Source organism: Ascidia mentula, chromosome 1, assembly GCF_947561715.1.
Source record: "Ascidia mentula chromosome 1, kaAscMent1.1, whole genome shotgun sequence".
In the NCBI taxonomy this organism is placed as follows: domain Eukaryota; kingdom Metazoa; phylum Chordata; class Ascidiacea; order Phlebobranchia; family Ascidiidae; genus Ascidia; species Ascidia mentula.
In genome coordinates, this window is record NC_138566.1 from 21,558,371 (window position 1) to 21,582,010 (window position 23,640).

Consider the following 23,640-nt stretch of genomic DNA (forward strand, 5'->3'; position numbering starts at 1 on the left):
TTCGATTTGTTTTACAAAGATTATTGTTACATGTGAAAAAAATGTACATTTCCACAACCAATCGATTCAGTCCTAGACACAACTTGGATGGATCAAGGTACTTGTTCATGCAAGGATTTGTGTTATAGCAAGCGATTTGTTGTTTTTCTTCTTTACATAGAAAATCCGTGGATCCAAAACAACAGGCTCTGTTTTGTACCTAAAACTTCGTTTGCAGCAACATCTTTACCAAAACTTATAATTAAAATAGTACAGTCATACACGTGTTCCTACATGAATACCCATAAATCCTTCCACCACGCAAACTGGACAATTTTCTAAAACTTTATTTCAATTCACAAAAAGCAATTGCCAACAAAAATCTCGCCGTAACGAGATGCAAGGACAAGCACGAGTTAAGGGCACTTCACTTGAACAAACGTTCGGATAAATCGGGCTTACGCCGGAAAGTTAGGCGGTCGCAATGAGACGACCATATTGACGGCAAGGTACGATGAACAAAAAGATAATGTCCATTTGTTTGACAAAAATCACAAACAATGCACGAGCAAAAGTCGCAGAACAATTTGATTGTTGGGCTTTGTTAAGTTGTGATAAGCTGCAAAATACGTCATCGCAACGTTAAACGGAGTCGCATCAATGTGAGCGACGAACCGGTGCCGGAAACTGAATGCTGAACAGACGCGAAGATTGTGCTATTTTTGAATGGCGTCAATCACATATAAGGCTTCTATTCGTGAAGAACTTGAAAGCATGGGCGCATTCAGTTTAGTGAGGAACATATGAGGATCAAAATCAGTTAAAGATCCACATGAGTACAACACCAAACAAACCCACATATGCCATAGTAATGGGTTTGGACTTTGTTATCACGGGAAGTTAATCTTCGTGATTATTATGAGGCGTTTTAGACCAATGGAAATCGCTGCATCACGACGCCCCAAACATTCTGTAATACTGTTAAAAGTGTAATTTTGCCCGGAAAAAAAGTTGACATGACGGCGAAAAAGGAACACGATACGTGGAAGGTCCGCAATGATAAACGAAAGGCGAGAACATGTTTGTGGGCGAGAGAAAACAGAAAAAAAGGTGTTAAGCGATTCGTGACGGGAAAAGAATTAAAATGTTCAAACACGCAAGTCTGTTTGTGAAACTTCATCGATTGAAAAAAGCTAAAATGATTTATGGTCAATTCATCGTAAGCCAGGGTTTTCCAAACTTTATGGGCCATTGACCCCAATTTGTGAATCCATTTTTCCCCGGATTCCCAGTCTTACGATATATTAATTTTTCGCCCAATCAGCATTAAAGGCAATAGAAAACATAAAATAAATAACGCAACAACCTGGATTTATGATCGCAAAAGCTTTCGAAAGAAAGTTTAATATTTTTTGTTATGTCGTCACGACCCAGTTTGGGGAGCCCTGTGATAAACGAACAAGATACGTAAATCGGCAAATGAGAGAAAATTGCTGATTTAAAGTGGACACAGTTCACTTTTTATCTGAGACGCGGTTCCAGTAACGGCCAACTTGTAACAAGCATCGGGAAGCTTCCTACGAGCGGTAAAAAGTAGAATAAACTATTAAAAGGCGACACACACCAAAAAACGACGTTCTGCGCCTTCCACGTGCAGTTTTGCCACGCAAACAGCAAATCGACAGTCGTCAAGTTCACAAAACGATTCGTCAAAAGGAAAGTAACGATTTCGGGGAGTGCGACCGCAAACCACGCCAGGCGGACATAGTTTTTCTCGTCCGCCAGACGGCGCCCCAGAGCACTCACTCGAGGATGAGGCTTATAAAGGAGGCGATGTGCAGTCTGTTCTCGCCCAGGTGCGACTGTATGAACGGGTGTTCTTCTAAATCCCGGTAGTTGGGGCGTTGTGCAGGGTCCTTGTTCAGGCAACATCGGCAGAAGTCGTGAAGCTCGGGCGAAAAGGCGTTGTCGGGTAGAGATGGAGACGGGTCTTCAACCACCTGCATATGGATTAGAACCCGGTCAGTTTGGAGATTGTATATTGCGAGTAACAACCCGCGACACATGCGCGTTACGCTTACGTTCGTATAATCTCACCAACTGGCAGTTTGATAAAATGCAATTTTTAATATTTTTGTGCTACACGAAACAATGTGAAAGTAGCCATGTTTCTCAAGTTCTGTATTTCACCAGCGTCGTTACTCTCTTTAAATCGTGTTTCGAGCACTAGAAAGAACTTCCCTCTTTGAGGTGCATTCCAAAACGCGATTACAACACGTACACAGAAACAGCTATACATAAACTGTATTTTTTAGGACGTTTCAGTGAAATTTGTAGTCAGTAATACAAAAACGCGGCGACAGACGCGTTCAATTACGGCCTTCGACCGGATAAGGGTCGATGTCATTCGTCCGCTGTGGTGATGGGAGTGAAGACGAAATTACACGGGGCTGTTTCCGAAACCGACCGCGTAATAGCAACTGTCTATCAAGTTTATTCAAAACCATTGGCGCGGTATTCGCGTTGGGCAAAACTCGAACTTTCGATCGCAAGTTCGTAAGCTCAGGCTGGACCTTATGTTAGTTTTTTTGGGGGGAGTGTGACGTCATAAACCAACCAGAAACGAAAAACAGCTCGTTTGCATGTTTCAGTGCGGTAACAACCGTATAAAGCGTTTATTACATAAGGCATAAAGTCACATCTCGTTGATCAGGAGTACTTGGTTTTTTATCCCAATGTCTTTTAAAGCGGGTATGGAAAAAATTGCATGGAAAGAACTTCGTTTTTAAAAGTTTTGTGTCGGCTTTCCGGGTGTTCGGGGGTCGAATTAACGAGGTATAAGTGTACATTTAATGGGTGACAAACAATGTGAATACAATATTTATTCTCCTTACAAAATACAAAAATAAAACAGAAAAACAAACCTGCTTCAACTGCTGGAAGGGATTCTTCCACGTGTCGTAAGGGAAATCACCTGTTGCCACTTCAATCATAGTGATACCCAGACTCCACACGTCACTTTTGACGTCATAACCCTGCTTGTTCTTGGCGGGATCGATGCGTTCAGGAGCCATGTAAGGTTTGCAACCGGCGTCAATGGTTTTGGCGAGCGAATCGACGAGCTGACCGCTGATACCGAAGTCGCAGAGCTTTACTTGACCTACAGAAAGCAGAAAGGTTTTGAATGAGTATTAGAATAAGGAAGACGCAGAAGAAAGATTTTATGGTCGCTTTGGGTATATTTTGCGAGTATTTACTCACGTTAAGATCAGTCGAATACGAACATAGTACAGGACAGCTAAAAATAGTATGAAGTAGAATAATGCTTGAACATGGAAATACCAAATACAACTGCATTACGTAATACATCAAGTAATAGCATAACCTAGGAAAGCAACTAAAGTGGCCTTGGACTCAAAGAAAGGCCATTTTTTTCCAAGTGTTTAAAATTCCATGAAAAAACAAAGCTGGTTTTGATGATTCATAAACACACGGCCCAGTAAAAGTTGGACAATCGCAATATTTTAATTAGAGACAAACACGACAGCGGTTTGAGTTACGTTTGTTGGAGTTCGGCTTCAACATCTGTGCAGTTTGTATCCGCTATTTGACCAAGTAAACCCTAAGTCAGAACCCGGTACACTGTCGTGGGTGTGTATTGGCGTACCTTCCGCGTGACGTCACTGTGCGGTGATACGTCACACGTAGGAGGTTGGTGGCCGACTGAGTCACAAAAAGGTTGGTTTGCAGTTTGCACCACTGTTATTTTTCCAGCAAGGAAACAACACGCCAATAAAACCGAAACTCTGCACGGCGGAACCCGACAACAGCGCGTATGGAATTGGCTGACATGGAAACTGCTGGCTTCGTGCTTTGGTTTAAACGTTTTCGCAGGAAGTCGCAGATGACATAAAAAAACGAAACAAAAAGGATTTCACACGGCAAAGATTGGCAACTTGAGATTCTCTGCACACTTGTGAGCAAGCTTAATCCAATATTCAATTTAAACCCGCGTTGTTAGTTGGTTTAATATTTCGCACGTGCAAATTCGACATCCATGAAAGACACCTGGGACGTAAGCTTTCTTCGTTGGGGTTCAAATCACAAACATACACGTAGAAACTTACGTTGCAGGAAAAATGATAAAGTCCTTGACTTCTTCCAGGAGGCAGAAAATAATTGATAACCCAAGTTTTTTGATTGTGCATGATAGCCGTGAACACGGTGACGGTATACAGCCCATTATCTTGCACCATTACACGTTTTGTAACAATAGATCATTTCGTGTTGCTCAAAATGATTGCGACACAGTCAGAATCCCCAACACAAAAATCCCGCGGGGTTGCGAGTGGGATTTTGCGGCAATCTGCAATTGTGCGACTGGGGGTCTGACTCAGCGGGAAAGCACGGGAACAATCGCGCTGCGCAACGCGAAACCGATTTGGTGCTTTCTAATCTTTCAATTGTCACACAAAAGGCGCGGAAGCCGATGCGCTGGGTGACAGTAATTGGGCGAGTTTGGCGCAGAACAAACGCGAGTACACCTTAAGACAGTGTGGCGAAGTTTCTGTTGAAAGAATCCCGCTAAACTGCACTGGCACTTTTCGCTGGCATTTCGGGATGCATCGCGGCGTGGCGCTAAACGAATAAAGCGCCCTGTGTCGATAGATGGGTTCTTCTGTCTTCCAGCATCTTGAAATGTCACTAGTGAAACTGAAATATGTGTCGAAAGGGCTCCCCCTGCCCCTGATAGAAAGCGGAACAAAAACAAACTGGCGCGAGAGGAATTCGCGACCCGCCAAGCACGCCTAACCTTGCCAACAGAATGATCCAAGTGAAGTTCTTTAACAAGGGCCGCCGCACAACTAAGCGCGGTGTGAATGCGCCCTTGTTCGTGGCGATAAGGTCGCGAGCACAGTCGACTCACTGTGCTTCCAATTCATCCTTACAACGACTCAGTCAGCCCGCCGGAACCAAAATAGATGCCCGGCAAAACCGCAAGCAACGATGCGCCACAAACGCTCCATTTATACGTCACGCGGACACACCGCGCCATTGTGACGTGTAGGGCCTGCGGGTACTTTCTCAAAGCCCGCGTTGGAAGCAACGCGCTTTATCACGTGACATCCAGGCGGCGAAACAAGGCGAAGCGGTAACTCGATCGCATTTTAATCTGCCTTAACCGCGGATCCGTTGAATCGCGGTTTCGTCGCGCGACTCGCCGCTAAGAACAATCGCCCGCTTTACTGTGTCCACAATTACGCCGAGCGCGGTGTTTGCCCAGCGGTAAGGATTAACACAGACGGTTCGTCTGGCGAAATATTAAGCCCTAGGCGCAGAAGAGCGTCAATAACAAGGAACAATTCTTTGGTGAAATCGTGGAAAGAGTGTATTTCGCTCACGGCCCAGTGAAAATCGCCGGATGGAACAGAACAGCGTTTTGTGCACGTATTGGTCAAGTGTTTCTGTTACAATCAAGTTTGCCACTTTGAATAACGTAAAAAGTATACTGTCCGACCCCATATTTGCGCTTTATGCAAAGATGTCGGAAAGTTACTCAATGATCATGATTTAAACCATGAGTTACACAAAACAATCACGTCGCATTGGGCAATGAATAATTATTTAAATCCATGGTTCTCCATCTCTTCTCAACCAAATACGGCACGGTGATTTTGTGAAAGGGTTGATTGGATAGAACATTTAACATGAAGTATACGTGCATTTCCTACCAAGAAGAATTCCATTAATTGTGAAGATTGCCGTTGTTTTTGTGATACAAATGCCATGCAAACAAAGATTAGTGGAAATTGTGTGAGCCGACCGTTGAGAAAAACTGGTTTAAATCATGCAAAATACACATTCGAGGAATACAGCATTGACGTATTAGCATTTGGCATTATTTAGAGGCTAAGATTAGACCTCGGAAACCGCTGCTCTATACGTTCGCAGGAACGGTCACACAAAACCCATCAAATAGGCTTTTGAGTTGCTACCCACGGGTGGCAACGATGACAAGAGTCACGTCAGAAAATAGCTGGCAATTTTGAGCGAAGTTTTGCGCAGACAGTTTCATGTCCGAGAATGTATCCGGAAGATCAACAAACTGCGCTCAACGCGTCAAACAAAACAAACACCGGAAGACGTCTGGGCGGTAATTTGGCCCAACTGGGCTGCAAGTTTACAACATACCCGGTCCCGGTATGCTTTCTGGCAACCCCAAGAAACTTCCCGCTCCACGCTCACCGTGTGTGGCTGGTTTTACGTGACTCACCTAATCGTTCGCTGGGAAAAGACCCCACTTCCCGGCAACCGCGAAAGATGATAGGTTGTTTTGGTGATCGGACAGAGCCAATTTCGCGTTGTTTACGTTGCACTGCGATGAAGGAAACCCCAGACTGGCGCCGGGGTCGAATAGCTGAGCGCAGCCGGGGATGAGAGCACACGGACAGAGTTTCAACTTAATGGAGGAATTCAATATTTCTCAACGGAAATGTTATAGAATGGTCGGTGATTGGTTGTGTGAGCGGTTGCCCTGGGAAACCCGATGTCATGCAGGTTTATATGTCTACGCCACGGTGAAAAACAGTATGTATACAGTTAACAACCAGAACACACCTTTACGCCTCTTAAGCAAATAGCGAATAATGGAAAACAAAGCAGTATATACCATATATGAAATTTAACTAAGGTATGAATTCAGAAGATGATAAGGATTTCTACAAGAAATGAAAAAATCCATCACTCAAATATAATATTTAGATACTACATATGCGAATTCGAATAGTTTGGCGCAAGTCACTCAAATCGGTTTCGCTTTATTTTAGTGCTGTAACGACTGCAGGACAGATGCCATGCTACTTTAACACGTCCTTATACATTCAGTTGCCTATTCGACACGTAGAAGCGAAAATGGTTGGTGACAATCGTGCCACTTTCTTCGATGAGGGCAACCTTACATAATCGTTATGCCTCACAGTCCATTACAGCGTGAGACTATTACAAAAAGGGGAGGCAACACAGCAACGTCACGATCAACACTGAAACAAAGGCCGCCCCGTCCGTACACGCCAACGAAACTCTGCACACGTAAGCACGTGTCGCCTTAGTCGATGCGGCCGCATTCTTGGCATTCTTCGTCAGTCCGGTGGGCGTTCCGTGCGTAACGAGGACGTGTATTTAAGCGCACGGCTAACTCGTTGGAGCGCAGGGTTCCCCTTGGCGTTTTTACGCGGGGAAATTATTATGCGAAAACAATGCACGAGGGCGTTCGAGTCCGAAACTCTGCATTGAGGATCCGGTATGGATTGGTGCATCTTCATCGGGGAAGACCACAGACACAAACAAATTTCATTGTATTGTTTCAGGGGCAAAATATGGACTGATAAACCACAGTTCTAAAAAGATCCAAACAGCAGGATATGATACTGTTTGAAAGCCATTGTTTTTTTAAAAAGGAAAGTTATTTAAAAGAACCACAACTTGCATAACAATTGACAAATAACCGTAGCCTTTACACATAAGTAAAACCATCTCAACCAAACCTTTGGCTACAATTAATGGACACAGAAAAAATTTTTTTTTTACTGTTGCAAAACAAAACCATTTAAAACAGCATCTACATGTTTTGTCAAACAGAAACCACACAGTAAGACAGTAATACATATAGACCAAGCACACATTGAAAATTTAAAGCTACCAAACCTCAACATTATACTGTATCTTACCAGGAAGTTACAGACAATGTGAATTCTTTGCACGTTGTCCCTGGACACAACGCCTTCGCAACATTACTGTGTACAACCAGTGTTGACAAATAAACAACTCTGGCTTAATGCTACCACAGGCGTTACACCTGTTTATAAAATCCCCATTACCGAGACAGGAGAAATGATATGTACACAGTGGGACAACAGCTTTCCCCCATCATTTCAACATAACTGACATTGTTTGCTTAAAACACAAAGGCAATCTGATGCCAATGGTTTCCTCTGGCAAAGATTATTGCTGGAAATCAGCACAGCCAAAGGTAAATGCTGAATAAGCATATTGGCATGGCAAGACACTACTTTGGAATTTCGCACACAATAGGATAAAAATGCTCACTAACAGAGTTTAAGAAAATTGTTTCATTTTATTGTGAAATATCCAAGTAAACCAATGCAAAACATAAATATTTTAAGTAAGAATGACCTACTTATTCACATGTCACAACTACCTGAGCGGCTTAACGCTCCTAAAACACAGATTGAGCAAACATAAAAAGTCTATGCAAACCTTCTTTGTTTAATAACACATTTGACGGTTTCACATCTCGGTGAATCACATGCAGCGTTTCTTGCAAATATCGAAGAGCTTTTACAATTGACACAGCAATAATTCCCAAAACATCTTCACCAATGGTCAAGCCACGGTCTTTGACCTTTAAAAACCAACAAGACTCTTATTGCTAAATGATAACATGTACCTCACTACAGTAGCATTACCTTTTTGTAAAATTGGTCCAAGGATGTATCCATCACCTCCATGCAAATCCATACATCTCCTTGTCGGAATAGAGCACCATAGAAAGTTACCTATAGTAGACACAAAGTTGGAGCATTGTCAATAAAGGTAAAAAAAAAATATATGTTTCCACATATCCAGAAAAAAATTTCACATTTAAAAGCAATTTTTTCACTTTTTGCTTCTGACAGTGTTGTTCATGCAATTTAGGATTTTTTTTGCATATATCTTAATCAAATTTTATATAGATTTGATTTCTGTATACATACTGTATATTCACAATCAACTGAACGCATGGCAACATCCAAATCCATGAGCAGTCTCTTCTGCTCCTGTGAGTTTAGAGTGGCTCTAATTCGTTTTACTGCCATGATGTTGTCTGATGTCATGTGCTTCATCTGCAATAAGAAACCAAAAGGTCTACATAATGCTATAAAAACTAGCCTTTAAAGATTAACCGAATGGGGTAAAAAAAGCAAGGTTTACAGAAAGTGGTTAGAAAACAGTAACACACCTTTTCCACAACACCATATGCCCCCCTTCCTAACTCTTCAATGACAGTTAGGTCATCTGCTTTTATATCGACGTCATGTCCCCCAATATGCATGCGAGAGTGAGGTTTTTGTGGAACTCTTGAGGGAGGTTGGACCTGCTGCTGGTTAAAAGTAGATACAGTAGTTTTAATGCAGATTGTTACACTGGTAAGTTATGCTAACTTTAAACTTACCCACAAGAATTTGCTCGATATTTTAGCCATTTAAACCATTTGTACATTTACACAAACTAAGTTGTCATGTTGTAAATTAACCACAAAATTTTTATTGCTTCATGATATATTGGAATCATGCAGTAATAATTGAAAAAAATCACCGATATGACAATAAATGTGCAATCAGCAAAACAAAGCACAACCATTTTTTGTAAAGATATTCGTTAAAGTTATACCTGAACTGGGTCTGGCATTTTAATTGGAAATCGCACTCTGGGTTTTCTTCGACCTGCAAGAGTGTTTTTTGTTATGAATTATGTATATCAATCAACATAGTTTGTAGAATATATGGACCAATCAAAGTTTTATGTGCTAGAAATGTATTATTTTTTTGGTGATAAAATTGCAGAAAGTGCATGGAGAAAGTATTGACATTTTTTTTCATCCTGAATAAATCAATAAATTCACAGGAACATTTTCTACTTGTAAATACAGTGACTCACCACCAGAGGTTGGTCTGCTAGCTCCATTGCTGGAGCCTTCCATGGTTTCAAAACAAAAAAGCAGATGACAAACACAAAGTTGTTCGTGTTGGACAGAAAAAACTTTAAATTCTACTAAATAAAGGCTGCGACTACCTGAAAGTTATGATGCTTAATTTTCTTTGGTAAACTCAAGTGGTATCAATAATACAAGCAAATAAAGCAATAATGCCAATAAGTTGTTACAAGAATAAACATTAGTAACAAGTCAAGAGAATGCATGAACGCATTGTAAAACCAGTTCAGAAATCATTGAATAACTTTGCAGACTAAATACAAAAAACACATTTTTTGGTTTAGAAACGTTTATATTCATCCAGTAATAGTAACTATGTGTTTTTTATTAAACTTAATATGATTACTTACGTGTCGGTGAAAGCAAACAGACGTTTATGTTTATTTAAGACAAACCAATTTCTGCCAAACGATCTTGCTAACCTACATACACCAGGTATTAAATATCCGACGTATATATATGACATTTATGCAAAAGTGAATGCTCTGTAAAACTGTCGGCACATTGTGCTTTAATTCTTTTTACAGCCTTGTTAAACCGCAGCCCTACAAAGAAGTTAAAGAACAGCAAACACAAAAACTTCAAACAGCAGATGCCTGTCCGCCGATTGTTTAAATCCAGACCGCCCCAGTTACCTTTTTTACATAAATGCTTTGCTGCAAAGTAGTCTCTGCTGCAAGTAACGTTGATAAATTTAACAAAACACAAAATTTCAAAACCGATTCTCACGCAGCGCCAAACTCCCAATGTTAGATTTTTCGAGTAGTATTTTAATTTCATAGAAAGATAGTGTCCTGAAAACAGACTCTTGAAAACTTTTCGTTTACCGCAGAATAATTTGTCACCCGTTACGTAATTTTAAAACTCTTACTGTAAAATATATTTTTAACTACTACATGACATACTCTTTGTTGTTGTTTTATTTTTGCGTGTTTTTCCAGAAAGAAAACAGATTGAAATTTTGAAATCGTTTGCTCCAACAGAGTTAAACTTACCCCAGCAACAGTCTTTTATTAAAAGCGTCGTGTGGCGTTGGCGTTGGCGCTGTTAACCCCAAAACTCGTCATATGAATTTTGTGCTATATGTTTTTGGAAGATAAATGTAGGTAATTTTAACCCAGAAATTCTTCTGCGAGAAGTCAAGTACAGGTTTTATTGACACAAATACAATTCACAATGAAAAATTAAGCAACGAATAATGAAATTCCACATCCATAACCCATTATCAATCTGTTGATTCTAACTGGTTGGTCTGGTCTTGTTGTGCCAACGCCGAATACGATGGCAAATCGTCTGCAAAGGTAAAAGTTTTATATAGGCTATATTTTTTAATTTAAACAAATGCCTATATCTACATAATTTATCATTTACATACCTGTCAACATCTGGGCTTTCCCCTTGGAAATGCAATTGATTTGAAGCGGAACTTTAACTTTTATTTCTCTTCCACATTTTACTAAAACATAAACCAAATTGTAGTGTTTGTTTAAGTAAATAAACGCACTCATCAGCATTGAAAATTTTCGTTGAATTAACGAGGCCTACGCACATGGGCACGATTAGATCGACAGAAGATCAAAAGGAAAAGCGAAATCATTCTTTCTACGATGGTTTTTCGCTAGCCGTGGCCACAAAATTATCAAATGTGATCCTGTCGCTGTTTGTTATTTGCTTGGTTTATTATACGTACGTTCAACTTGTAGTAGAGACGAATAATGGAGCATCCACTCAGATGAGAGGCAATAACGTGTGGTACAGAGATCTTGCCTTGCCAACAGGTCGTTTCCATATCTTCACAAAAAATACAATCTCGTCATTTACGGCATAATCGCTAAAATAAATTCCCAAGCTATAAAATTGGTTCAAAACGTTTCGAACACCTTCTGTGTCCCATCAGGGCAAAAAGCTGAATGTCAGGTGGTCTTAAAGTTTGGATAATGTTATCTAACAAATTAATGGCTTTGGCTAAACCTAAAAAACTTATACGTTGCAAAGGAAGGTTAAGGGTTAGGCTTACTTTTCGCGTTGACGTTCTCCGATATTTCCGACACGTTGTCGTGTGTACGCTTGCAAAAGGTGAAGAGAGACTTCCCCTCAAACACGCACGTCTGCAAAAGCAACAATTTAACCTTTTCAAACCCGACATATTTTTAGTTGTATATTTCAACAAAATGATCTACCTGTCTGAGCGCCAACCGTATTTTTTCGACCTCGAACTCGCAGCTGTCTTTAATGGCCACGTCAACGTGAATTACGTCTCCGCTGTCATAGGATGGCTTGTCGCAGCTAACCGATACTTTGACAGGGGAATGGCTGCCAATCAACGTCGGTGATCGTTCAGCAAAGCCGTCAGTAGTCAACTAAGTTTATCAAATGCCACCAAAGTTAGTCAAAAATAATGTTCTGTACAATGATTTACAGATCTGGGGCTTGGTAAAATTTTGTTCGGTTATGCAATGAACCAACTGTTTGGCCCGTTCCTATCGTTTAAAAACGTCTGGAAAGCAAAAAAAATAAAATAAGTGAGCATTTGTGTTCTGGTGCGGCTGGATAACCTGGTTTAATAATGTTTGAGAAACTCTATCAGAGTCAACTATTTACTAAATAGCGCAAACATTCAGGTCAGTGACCAATGCATTGGTTGTTAAACATAATATAGATGTAAATAAACAAAAAGTTATAGTTATAGTTTCCAATGCAAAAAAAAAAACATGTTGCCAATATAAGTTATCACCTGATCATCAATAAGTTCGCCGCGACGGATCACGGTGAATTGCTTCTTGAAAGTAAAGTTGGTTGGATTTAGAACTCTATCGATGCAAACTTCAATGTGGTAACGGATTGACCCCACTCCACCTAATAATTAATTTGAAGTTGGTTGGCTCTGTTATTCATTACCTATTTATGTGTACTCAACGGGTCGTACAACTACAAAGTGGGAGAGTCTGTTTCAGGCTAGCTAACTATAGTTAGTTCAAGTGGAGCAGTCACCAGTGTGTGCACAGCTGCCTGCAGCTCAACGGGTATTATGGCTATTTTGCTTCTGTATAATTTGACGTGGTTCGGAAAAATTGTGCTTATACATATTTATATACACATGCAGACCTAGCTATAAGTTATTATTTATGTAGATTCTGTTATACTTTGGCTTTACAGTGTAGCTCTATGTGAAAGGGAGAGATTATAGATTGTCCACAAAATATTAGAGCAAACACACTTTACTGATGAAAGTTTATTTTCCTTGCACTGTCAACAATTACCTTCGAAACTTGGAGGGGTATTTTGTGGCACCAGAAATTCGAATGGAAACTGATATTGTCCGATTCTCAGTACCACCCCCTGACCCACCTTTCCACCTAAAAGAATTTGTTTAAATGCAAAAAAGTAAGAGAATTTAAGGCAACTTGATAACATATTGTCACTTGTTTACCTTTCGGCCAAAGGCAGACCTGGCTGTCAATGTACTTTTCGTTCTTGCGGTAGTACGTCCTGTGGCCCCACTCAACCCAGGAGTTGTGGCATTTACCAACACATCTTACGAGAACCCCTGTAAACATGCGCTGTTTTAGCATCACAGAACAATTTTTTAAAGGCCATGCACACAAATCTGTATGAGTCACAGGAAAAATCAGAGATAGGCATTATATAGGAAAAGGCCTGCAGGTTTTGAATATTCGAAAAAGTTCCATGCTGAAGAAATATTAGGAAAAAAAATACCTCTTATATTTATGTCGGCCTCTACGTCTAGGGTAACGGTACCACCAACTTCATCCCCTGGCTGAAATTCTTCTTCTTTCTTGTTGAAAACAACGTCAATTCTTACAGACATGTGACTTTAACACTATATTTTTCTGTGATATCAATCAAATTTGTCAGTAACTTTAATTTGGCAGTTAGTGTCCAAATTGTCACAGAAACATTGCAACAACAGCCACGTATTTTGAAACATTAATATATATACGCGGTATTAGTCTAAATAGCTAAATGGGACACCAATAGCATGCTAATGTACTTGTACATTAAGGCTTCCAGAGCGAATAGGAGCCGTTGGCCCGAGAAATCGTATATAAAAGCACCTCGAGTCATATGACATATGACATATGACATGTTTCATTGCTGTCCTTCAGTCACGTGAGATTATTTGTTTTTATTCGTATTACGGCCACGTGACTCGCGATACGTCACTTATTTGCAGGAATCTGAGGAGAATACAGAACCCCGTTAATTATTAACCAGATCGGGTTTAACGTTGCTTTACGTGTACCACTGGCTGAGGTTACTGAGTCAAGTTGCTAAGGCATTTAACCCCAATTTTCAACGCTTGCATGGACGTAATTTGTAAAAGAATAAGTAGACTAAAACTTTATTTTATGTTCACAGAAAAAACCTGCAAAGCACTGTTCATTGGGCACTTTAGTGAAGTATATCTGGCTATGCTTATACAAAGCTGTTTTATTTTATACTGTTTTACTAAATACGCAGGTAAACATTTTACAAAGCCAAATAACAACAATAATTAATTTAATCTTACCGCATATGTTATTTGGTTTCAACAAAATGCAAAAGGACTAAAAACAGCTTCGTCAGTCACTACTTTCTAACTGCTGTTAGCTTTTGCATTTTTAGATCTGATATTCAGTTTAAATATAATACGCAGATTCCTGACTTAAGCCTTGTTATCATGCAGACGTTTCGAACACAACTGTGTTTCTCATCAGTACGAACAATAAACTGACTGTCAGGTAAGCATGTGCAGAAAGTCAGAACCGAGCAAACAAGTCACGATCACGTGACTCAAATCACGTGACATCTGTGATACGGTTTTATTGCAGTGACAACACTGCTATCATGACACAAAGAACCACGATACAAAGGCAAGGTATTCGAGAAAGTATTTACAAAAAGAACCCAACCAAAGAGTTAAACACGAAAAGCAGTAAAGGTGTGCAATGATAAAAGCGTTTGATCTGTCGGAAACAATTGTACAAAGTTATGCAACCGCGAAAAGAGGAATTTTAAATTCCGGTCACAAAAACACAAAGCCAAACATGGACGTTTGACGTATATTTTACTTTGCAAATAACCATGTTTGTTACAGTAGTTTTACATTATTGTTCTTCAAGATGTGTGCAATTGTTTAATGAGCTACAAATGTAAAAGCCAAGAGTGGAATCCACTATTGAGCGAAGGAAGCATGGATGGTTGGGCAGCAGACACCAGCGTAAAATGACCTGCATTTTTTCACACGATATACACGACACGCAGAGGCTCGCCGACAACCTTCCGAAAAATACGGTCCTCTTCCACTTCCACCCTGTTTATGACGTCATAATGTAGTATTGACAAATGTAACCCGTGCGATCCGAGCACAGCTTCTCTTCCCAGCGCCATTGCGCCGTCATGCGGTCAAACGAAAGCTGAGCGCAGTTCTTGCCCGCTGCCGACCCGCCCTCGGCTGGGTTGTCCGGGCGCCACATTTGCCAGACGTTTCGTTGGACCCTGGTTCCGTCGCTGTACTCGAATTGGCCTGAGCGGACGGCAGAGGGCGCTATTGAGCTGGATGTAGAGGTGGGAAAGTTAGCGTAGGTGGAAGGAGCCGCCGACTGTCGCTGGATTCCGATCCAGTAGGTGCTCACACGGGACGCCAACTTGCTAGATATGAAATTCTGCAAACAAAAGAGATAATTTAAGCCGCTGTTAAGAAGTAGACTACACGTACAAGTATGCTGGAAACTTAACACACTATCGGAACAATCGCAAAAGGAGTTTTCTTCTGCTCCGTATATTCATTATTTTTTGTTTCCCAAAATCAGCTTTGGCATTCCGCCCACCGCAAAATCATGAATAGCTTAACTCAGTGTTTCTTAACCTTTTTGTTCATGCGGACCAGGTTTATTTTTCAGAAGCTGCGTGGGCGAATATTTCATTAACTTAGCTACGCTTTATTCGTGTCAAATATACCAAGGTATACAAATGTGTACTTCCACATAGTATCGTAGCCCACTGGAACACAGCTGCATGACCATTATTGGTTGAAAAACAATGGCTTAATCCTTTTACAATGTTTACCTGTGTAAGTCTATCCTTTATTATAGCCAAGCTAGCTTGATCACCCAAGTCGTCTCGGCACCACTTCTTGGCCGCCCTCTGGTCCAACTTCGCATCACCAACCATGTAGCAGTGGACGCCGAACCGGTAGTGGCCCTCCTTGCACAATTCAGGGTATTTGGCCGGGAGCGAATCTGCTGCACAAGGGTTACAATAATTATCATTATAATGAAATGCAAAAGAAATAGGAGCGTTCAAAGAGGATTTTTTTTGCCTGACCACAACGGGATTTAAACACAGGATTTCCTGGGCACGAATCGGATCTGGTTTTCTTTTTGGTATATTGGTCGGGCGCTTGACTAATGCTGGCAATCACCCGCCCAACGTTTAATAAGAATTATTGGGAAAATTGATCCGGTTGGGTTATGCCGCGCTATCCAGACTAAGGACGTGGTAAAACGTACCTTGGCGATCACCGCTTATGTGTCTGGTCAGTTTTGCGTCCAAATCTGCGAAAAAAAAACACTTTTATACACACGTGCTTTACCTAAAGAGAAACGAAATGATCCATTTCTATCAAGATTACTCAAAAGAAAACCACATTGTCATTGATAAACCCTTTCCTAACAAAACTTTATGCCAGTTTTAGGCCTACTTCGTGTAAGCGACTGCAGCTGGGGAATCTTGCGTAGGGTAGCGACCTCCGACGGCGACAAAGCAACGCCGGCTGATCTTCCGGAGGAAATGTCGACTCGGTCTCGATTGCTGATCAGTTTTCTACAAAAATAAGGTACGTGGCCATATAAGAAATGGGCCGAGTTGCTTTATGGAAGTCAAACAATAAACGAAGTAAAGAAATGAAAAAAAATGCATATGAAGCCGGAAAATAAACTAAAAGAAATGTAAAAGAAAAAAAAAATCGTATATTTCACACTTTAGGCAGAGAAATGCATGTTCGCATACGCTTATGTTACGAAAAATTGCAAATAAACATTTAATGAAATGAACAAGGTTAAGCGAAACGAGGACTAATCTGGCAAACCGGTTTATCAGGCAACAAGTAAAGAGTTTTTCCATTCCACCCATACTCTGCGTCACCGTGTATGCATACACGTTTTGACGGTCACCGATATGCTGTTTATCGTCGCATGCGTGCATTGAGCGCAAATGGGCTGAAAATCAATTGCGAACTCGCTATTGGAGGTGAACCTGGGGAGTAATTTACGTCCACTGCGCCCTTCTGCGGTCGGCCATCGATCACAACAGCCCCGCGTAATCAACTTACACCATGCCACCATCGATCTCGATTTGATGTTGATGTGGCCCAGCGTCCTCCCGGGAACCACAAAAATTTGGCGACGTTGAAAAAAATAATTTTTCTTGTATGATGCTACGTTCGCACACACTATTTCTTTCGAAAAGGTTTTCATTGCCATGGCGAAAAACTTATACATTTTATAATAAAATTAAGGCGGCAGAAATTTTTCTTTTGATAGCGCGGAGGTGTGCTGTGCATTGTAGACGTATGACAGCGACCAATGCGGTTTTGTTGCAAAATGCATTCCGACCGTATTTCGCTATAAAGAGACAGTGTGCTTTGCGAAAAAGATTTTCAAAAACTTTCCATCAGCCTCTAGTAATTAAGCCGAGGCCTACGGAACAAGAAGAACGATGTTCCGATGGGACATAGCTAATTGTGATAGGACATTGGAAAGTAATCGATGGCACGTGACCCCTTGGATTAATTATGCATGTTATTGTTTAAAACCTTAACCCAACCACATCGATCGAACATGAATTTCGAGCTCAAAGAATTCTTTTTCCGAGCGTTTGGGAGCACGACTTTCGCCCATGTTACAGATAGTTTAAAAGCCGCTGCATGTTATATTTCTTTCGCGTTTAGGTAAAATAGCAATACTGCAATCGGTCACGTTCTGATCCAGAGTAAAACATCAAAATACGTGCAAAAATCAGTGAAAACGGTCATCTACCTGTACGAGCTCTCCAAGTTACCGACTCGAGACTGAAGACCGACAACTGTGGCTGTCAACTTTTTAACATTTTCACTCAGAGTTTGAATGTCACCATTCGGCTTGGCTAATTGCTTCTCCCCTTGATCTGCCATTGCCACATCCCTTCTACTGCCATCTCGCGACGGAGCCGCCTTCTCTTGACCAGTGGCCGCGAATTCGCACACCGGCGTGCATTGTGGAACCATCACTGCAACCAAAAACAAACCTATTGAATGATGGCGGGTGATTACGTTTGTTGTTCAACGAACAGCGGTTGTTTTACATTGAGGGGGGGGGGGGGGGGGGGGGGGGGGTATATTACGGATTCAATACACAAGGATTTGCCCTGACACGACTGAGATGTAAGTGTTCAAATCTACGCCCGAGTATTTGAACATGGCCCTTCTTGTAGCCGACGAATTAACATTATATTTCGTAGTTGCGACGGCCGGAGCTCCAAAACATAGCCAGCAACGATTCATGGCCAAAAAGGAATCACCGAGACGCCCTAAGAAATGTGGGGATCAAACGTTTGTCGCGGTGACGAACATCGACCATGAAATGTGGTGATATATGTAGAAACCCTATAGGGTTATATAAAGGGTATGTAGTATATATACGGTTGAGCTGAAACAAAATTGTGTTTCTTACATTAAGAACAAATCATTTGTCCTTAAGTGGTAGGTCTTCACGGCCCTTATTTTATTGCTAACCAATAAGCATTGTTACTGATGTCAACTTTTACAAACTTATTTTCTAGATTAGTGATGGCGATATTTTGTTTCATTCCACGTAAAATTTAATCGATTTTGTGTTTTAAATGTTACATAAAATGTTTTGGAAGTCAGTGATAATTTGAACTAATAATGGTTTTTACAGCAGTTTAATTGACTCGTGACGAGGCATTAACCGCATTTTATGCGACATCCCGTATCATTACCACATAAATTTAAGACGTCATGAAAATATATAGAGACATCAAAATGCATTTGTATCGATTTTCTCTTTTACGGTGTAAGACCTTCGACCACGTCAGGCACAGATGTTGTGGCGTATGGCGCCAGACGGTATGCGCAACATAAAGTGAATAAAACAATGCACTTTGCCGTCTTCAGAAGAGTGGCCCCGTCCTCCATTATTTATGCCCACCGCATTAATATTTGAAGAGGGGAGCTGATAGTTTTACTACACCGACGCCCAACTATAGAACAAAGCATGAAAATGCTTGAATAAACATGCCATCTTTGGCGAAAGTTTTTGGTTTTTGCATGGAATTGACGCTGTTGATATTGGTCACGTGAATAACATGCGAAAAGTTAAAATATCGGACTGTGGGTCTGTCGCTAACGGGTTGTTACGGTTCATTAAAAATGTTTATTAGCGGAAAGTGAGCGATAATTGGATTTGAAGTCTTATACAAATGCGATTATTTCTGGGGAACAATTTGTCGCAAAGCTGTTTTCTACCAGGAAAAATTGTGCTTGAAAAGGCATGTACTGCTGGAAAAGCTTACAATTTTGTTTCAAAACAAAATTGTTTTCAATACCCATCGACCTTGAAACGCATCCATGCAACGAAATCGATTTCTAGTCAAAATTTTAAACGTCAAACAGCGCGAAAGTTGCCAACACACCGACCGTCCCAACACTAATTAAAATAAATTCGTACTTGTTTTAAAAGTTCCGCAATGTTCCTATGCCCAATTTAAATTTTTCAAGCGCCGTCAATCACAAGCTTTTAAGGAACATCTGCCGTGGATAAAACCCGCCGACGATCAACCACGCAAGAAGTCAATCGATTTTACTTGAGGCGTGTTGTTGTGCGCTGGGCCTTTGAAAGTGGGCTCGCCCGACGGAATCAAGCCAAAAACCATTGATCACAGTCACTCTTTGTTTTAGTAATGGGTTTGGAGATTTACACTACGGATTCGGCGCTATGCAATTACACGGTGACAGGAACATGCGTTTGTTTTTCATTTTACGCCTGTTTCGAGACTATTTGTCTCCCTTGATGGTCATCAACGGGCTCATACAGGAGTGAGGTCAAAAAGGTTTAGTTTGAATTTCGTTGGCGCTTTTTCGTTTGGAAAAATGTACCAGAAACAACACTAACTTTTGACTTATTGAAGCAACATTTTATCTTAACTAAAATGTTGAATATGTCAAACCTCGTTTGAGTATTTCATGAAAATAATGCGCAGTCTTTTGATATTAGTAAATACTTCAAATTTGCTCAGTATTCCTTATTCAAAGGCAGTGTATCAACTTTTGTCCCAAACGCTTTAATTTGCCTTTGCTTCCAAAACTTAATTTTGTTCATGTTTTAAACTCTTTTACTTGCAGTGAAACAGTAAACCTTCACATTAACCATGTAAACACAATAAAAAAAACGTTTGTAAAATGCGAAGCTGCTTCCAACACGCTTCTATCAAAACGGCGGTGCGCTTCATTAGGCACAAGTCATTAGAATTTGATAAGTATCGATTATTTTTATTTAGTTTTAAGTTTTAAAAGTACTCAATTTACTTACTCAGGAAGATGACGGCACCCATGAGGGCCAGAACGCACACCAACAAACAACTTATGCACACTTTTATCCACATCGGGGTAGGTTGGGGTGGGACCCGGTAGGGGTTTGACGGAGTGTCTCTGTTCTTCAGCATTTTGGCAAAAACTAAACAGTGAATTTTCGCAATAAAGTGTTTTGCTATTCAACCTGAAAAACATTGTCGTGTACATAACTGTTAAAGTGGGGGCAAGAAAACTAAATAATTCGTTAATCATCCAATGACATTTTTTATCAAATCAAGGCCTGTGGTGAAACAAATCATATAGGCCATATCACGTGCATGCCAATGCTAGCAAAGAAGCTTCATTGATTTGACTAAAACGTCGGAAGTTGAACACAGTAACTGTATAAACGTCATAAGAAAGTACAAAATATTTTTTCTACTTTACTCTAAATTTTCCTGACAAACCGTCCCTAATATCGGTAGTTAAGAATGATTTACTCAAAAGTTTGCCAAGGCTGTTGTTGCATGCAAACACTGCTAAAAAAATCTTGTGCAAAGTTCTTTACCATAACAGACGATGCGACAGCCAGCAATATATAAGTTCTTGTTATGATACATTTAGTTTATCAACTCTTTCCACTCCGAGCGTCTATATATAGACAGTAAATGAAATCGTCATTGCGTCGCGATCGTAAGCCTTGGCTGCGCAAAAATACATGCATTTGGATGTACTAGGATGGAAAAACAGTTCCTTGCGTCAACAAAAGTTGACAATAATGTTTTGACGAATTTTGATCAATATATATAACGCTAATTTTTTTGCAAATTTTGGGAGTTTTTTTGCACTGTTTTCACATATTTCGGTTGCAATAGGACCAGCAACGCGCTGTTATAATGGAAATAGAATCGGTGCTGTAAGTACAGAAATCGCTTGAACCCTCGACATAAAAATTACGAGCGTATTGAATGTCCACTGTGACGTCATAAAGCCTGCGAAGCAAATACAAGGTAACGGTCGTTGTGGCAGAAAATTAAGGAATGAGTTGGCTAGATATTTTTGTCCTGTAATTAATCAGCTTGCATGAATCAAGAAAACCTTGTACTGTGCAAAAACAGAAGGCAATTTTAGCAAAACAGATCCAAAATGCATTAGGAGGTAAAATATGGCAAGTGGGGGGCATTTCTGAGACCAAACCACGAGAAAATGTTGTTACACGAATGGGTCCCAGTTGTAGTATCAGACCGAAATACCTTTTTTTTGCAAAATTTGAGAAATTTTTAAACAGGTTTTGACTTATTATTGTAAATAGATGTTTGCATAATGCTTACTGCAGCACTACAAAGCTTGTGTACAAAAAAATCCTCAGTAAGTTAGATATAAACAAACTCCCGAAAGATATATTTTTGATTTTTCACCATATTTGAGAAAAAATGTTAAATTTCGATGGGCTGTTACATAAAAACAACTATAACTGGACAAGAATTGAAATTTTTCCCTGATCCCACATTACATTGGTGTGTTACATACCAAAAATCTAACTATTACACCTTATAACTAGGCCGTGAGTATTTCATTTGCAACCATACCCCAAAACAAGCAATTTTTACTAGTTTGGAAAAAGTTGAAAAAAATTTATCGAACTACTGTTCACAGCAAGCTGCAACTTGCCTAGGTGCAGCACGGAGTTGACCCTTTCTTTTGCAACGCTGGTAACCGCTCTAATTTATATATTCACGAAATAGGAAGTGTTCGAAAATTGAGATTTTTGCTAAAAAATCCCGGATTCTAGAGCCAGTTCAGCGAAAATGGTCCGGAGTGGAAAGAGTTGAAAAACACATCATAATACCAAAATTGACGAAAAATTTTATATTTTATACTTTGATAATATTCAATGTCAAAAACTGGTACCTGTGCTTTGTCTATCCTTATCCCCTGCCTGTCGACCAAACTATAAACTACCCACTGTGCTACGCTAACACCGAAGTCAATCACATTAAATATTTAAACACCCAACTGCTGCAGCCCTTGCCTGTCTGAATAGCAAAATTGCCTAATCCTTTCTCTGTCTTGCAGTGAAGTTATTATACGCCTTTTACATGCGAGCATTCTTTCTTTACGAAATTTCCATTATCAGATAATTCCTAACAACACAAAAACGACTTTGCAAAATGCAATGAAAAACAACATATCACGACATTAACGATTGCAAAACTTAATCGCTTAATGGACATCCGTTTGTTAACAACCATGCATGCTGTCGTGAGAAGCACATGACCATGGAGGCACCAATCACAATCAGGGATTATCATGTATTGCAGTTAATATTGGGGTCGATGGGCTTTGGTGCCTTACGAGTATTTGTGTCACATCCGCAATTATTAAACCGTGATTTTTAAACTGCAATTACTTTTAAGTTACAATTCTATTTCTTCTGATGTTAAAAGATTTAGAATTACTCTTGTAAGTTTCATAAATCTTTTAACATTAGTTAACTGAAAGGCCTGTTAAACTTGAATATCATAAAGGTAGATCTCTCAGCACCACCAAGAAAACAGTTCGATTCCAGCAGTATTAGTTACATTTTCAGTTTCCAACGTTTGAGGTATGTTTTTTTGCGTCACTGAATCCTTTACAAACAAGCAATGAAATTGTCACAAACTTACAGCATTGAGTGATAAAAGTCGAAAATCATGATATTAAATGACAGTACAGCGATCGTTCAGAGTCGCTGATTACACCAGCTTTCTGGCTACGCAGGATTGAATTGTAATACAAGAAATCACAACATTTTGAGTTGTGTAAATCCATACTTGGGGCAAAAACAATTAAAAACTTACAAACACTTTTTGAAACCTGTTCCTAAACACGGATCACCACATATTTACTAGGCTAGCTCGTAAACTTGTTCCATGATATTACAAATTCTCCGCGAGATTTAGACTGTTCTCATAAACCTACATAACATTGTTGTGCACATTCGAAGCAACAACTGGATTGACTGAACGTGGCGTGAACATATTGATCGTTGCAAGCACCTTCGTGTGCCTATTGATTGGACAAGACATGGCAGGCAAGATTGATTCGCTCAATGGGGTCCCAGCGCTTCGACGTTTCGACACATTTCAGTGATTAAAGCAATCGTATTTGCTTGTAATTGTTGTTGGCTGTAGGGCTTCGATTATGGATTTTCCTTTTAAGGAAAAACTATACTTTGGGTGTGACATTTACGTTTGCGTAACCATAATATGCTATGGTGTAACAAATTAATACACTTTTAAAGCACGAATCGAACCACCATGCATGATTGTGAGTTCTT

The 23,640-nt window shown here is 40.1% G+C and overlaps 3 protein-coding genes across 4 annotated transcripts; all 3 read right to left on the bottom strand.

Moving 5' to 3' along the window:
• Positions 1–310: 310 nt before the first annotated feature.
• Positions 311–9,837, bottom strand: LOC145893153 (dual specificity mitogen-activated protein kinase kinase 6-like). Of its 2 annotated transcripts, none has more exons than XM_082982058.1 (8): positions 9,697–9,837; positions 9,430–9,482; positions 8,999–9,136; positions 8,754–8,882; positions 8,466–8,555; positions 8,257–8,401; positions 2,904–3,139; positions 311–1,979 (listed from the first exon to the last, which is right to left on the bottom strand). In XM_082982058.1, the coding sequence occupies exons 1-8, from the start codon at positions 9,737–9,739 to the stop codon at positions 1,782–1,784; spliced, it is 1,032 nt and encodes a 343-aa protein (XP_082838184.1). In that variant the 5' UTR covers positions 9,740–9,837; the 3' UTR covers positions 311–1,781. The 2 variants fall into 2 exon arrangements, with proteins under 2 accessions (XP_082838184.1, XP_082838183.1); XM_082982057.1 differs by having other exon boundaries at positions 8,999–9,139.
• Positions 9,838–10,976: 1,139 nt separating this feature from the next.
• On the bottom strand, positions 10,977–13,602 carry LOC145889445 (thioredoxin-interacting protein-like). The gene is made up of 10 exons (XM_082980405.1): positions 13,469–13,602; positions 13,182–13,298; positions 13,012–13,107; positions 12,486–12,607; positions 11,932–12,111; positions 11,769–11,859; positions 11,632–11,722; positions 11,442–11,542; positions 11,127–11,207; positions 10,977–11,044 (listed from the first exon to the last, which is right to left on the bottom strand). The coding sequence occupies exons 1-10, from the start codon at positions 13,578–13,580 to the stop codon at positions 10,977–10,979; spliced, it is 1,059 nt and encodes a 352-aa protein (XP_082836531.1). The 5' UTR covers positions 13,581–13,602.
• Positions 13,603–14,702: 1,100 nt separating this feature from the next.
• On the bottom strand, positions 14,703–20,513 carry LOC145899992 (uncharacterized). Its single transcript, XM_082988828.1, has 6 exons — positions 20,341–20,513; positions 17,791–18,019; positions 16,455–16,576; positions 16,264–16,308; positions 15,821–15,993; positions 14,703–15,417 (listed from the first exon to the last, which is right to left on the bottom strand). The coding sequence occupies exons 1-6, from the start codon at positions 20,471–20,473 to the stop codon at positions 15,070–15,072; spliced, it is 1,050 nt and encodes a 349-aa protein (XP_082844954.1). The 5' UTR covers positions 20,474–20,513; the 3' UTR covers positions 14,703–15,069.
• Positions 20,514–23,640: the final 3,127 nt, after the last annotated feature.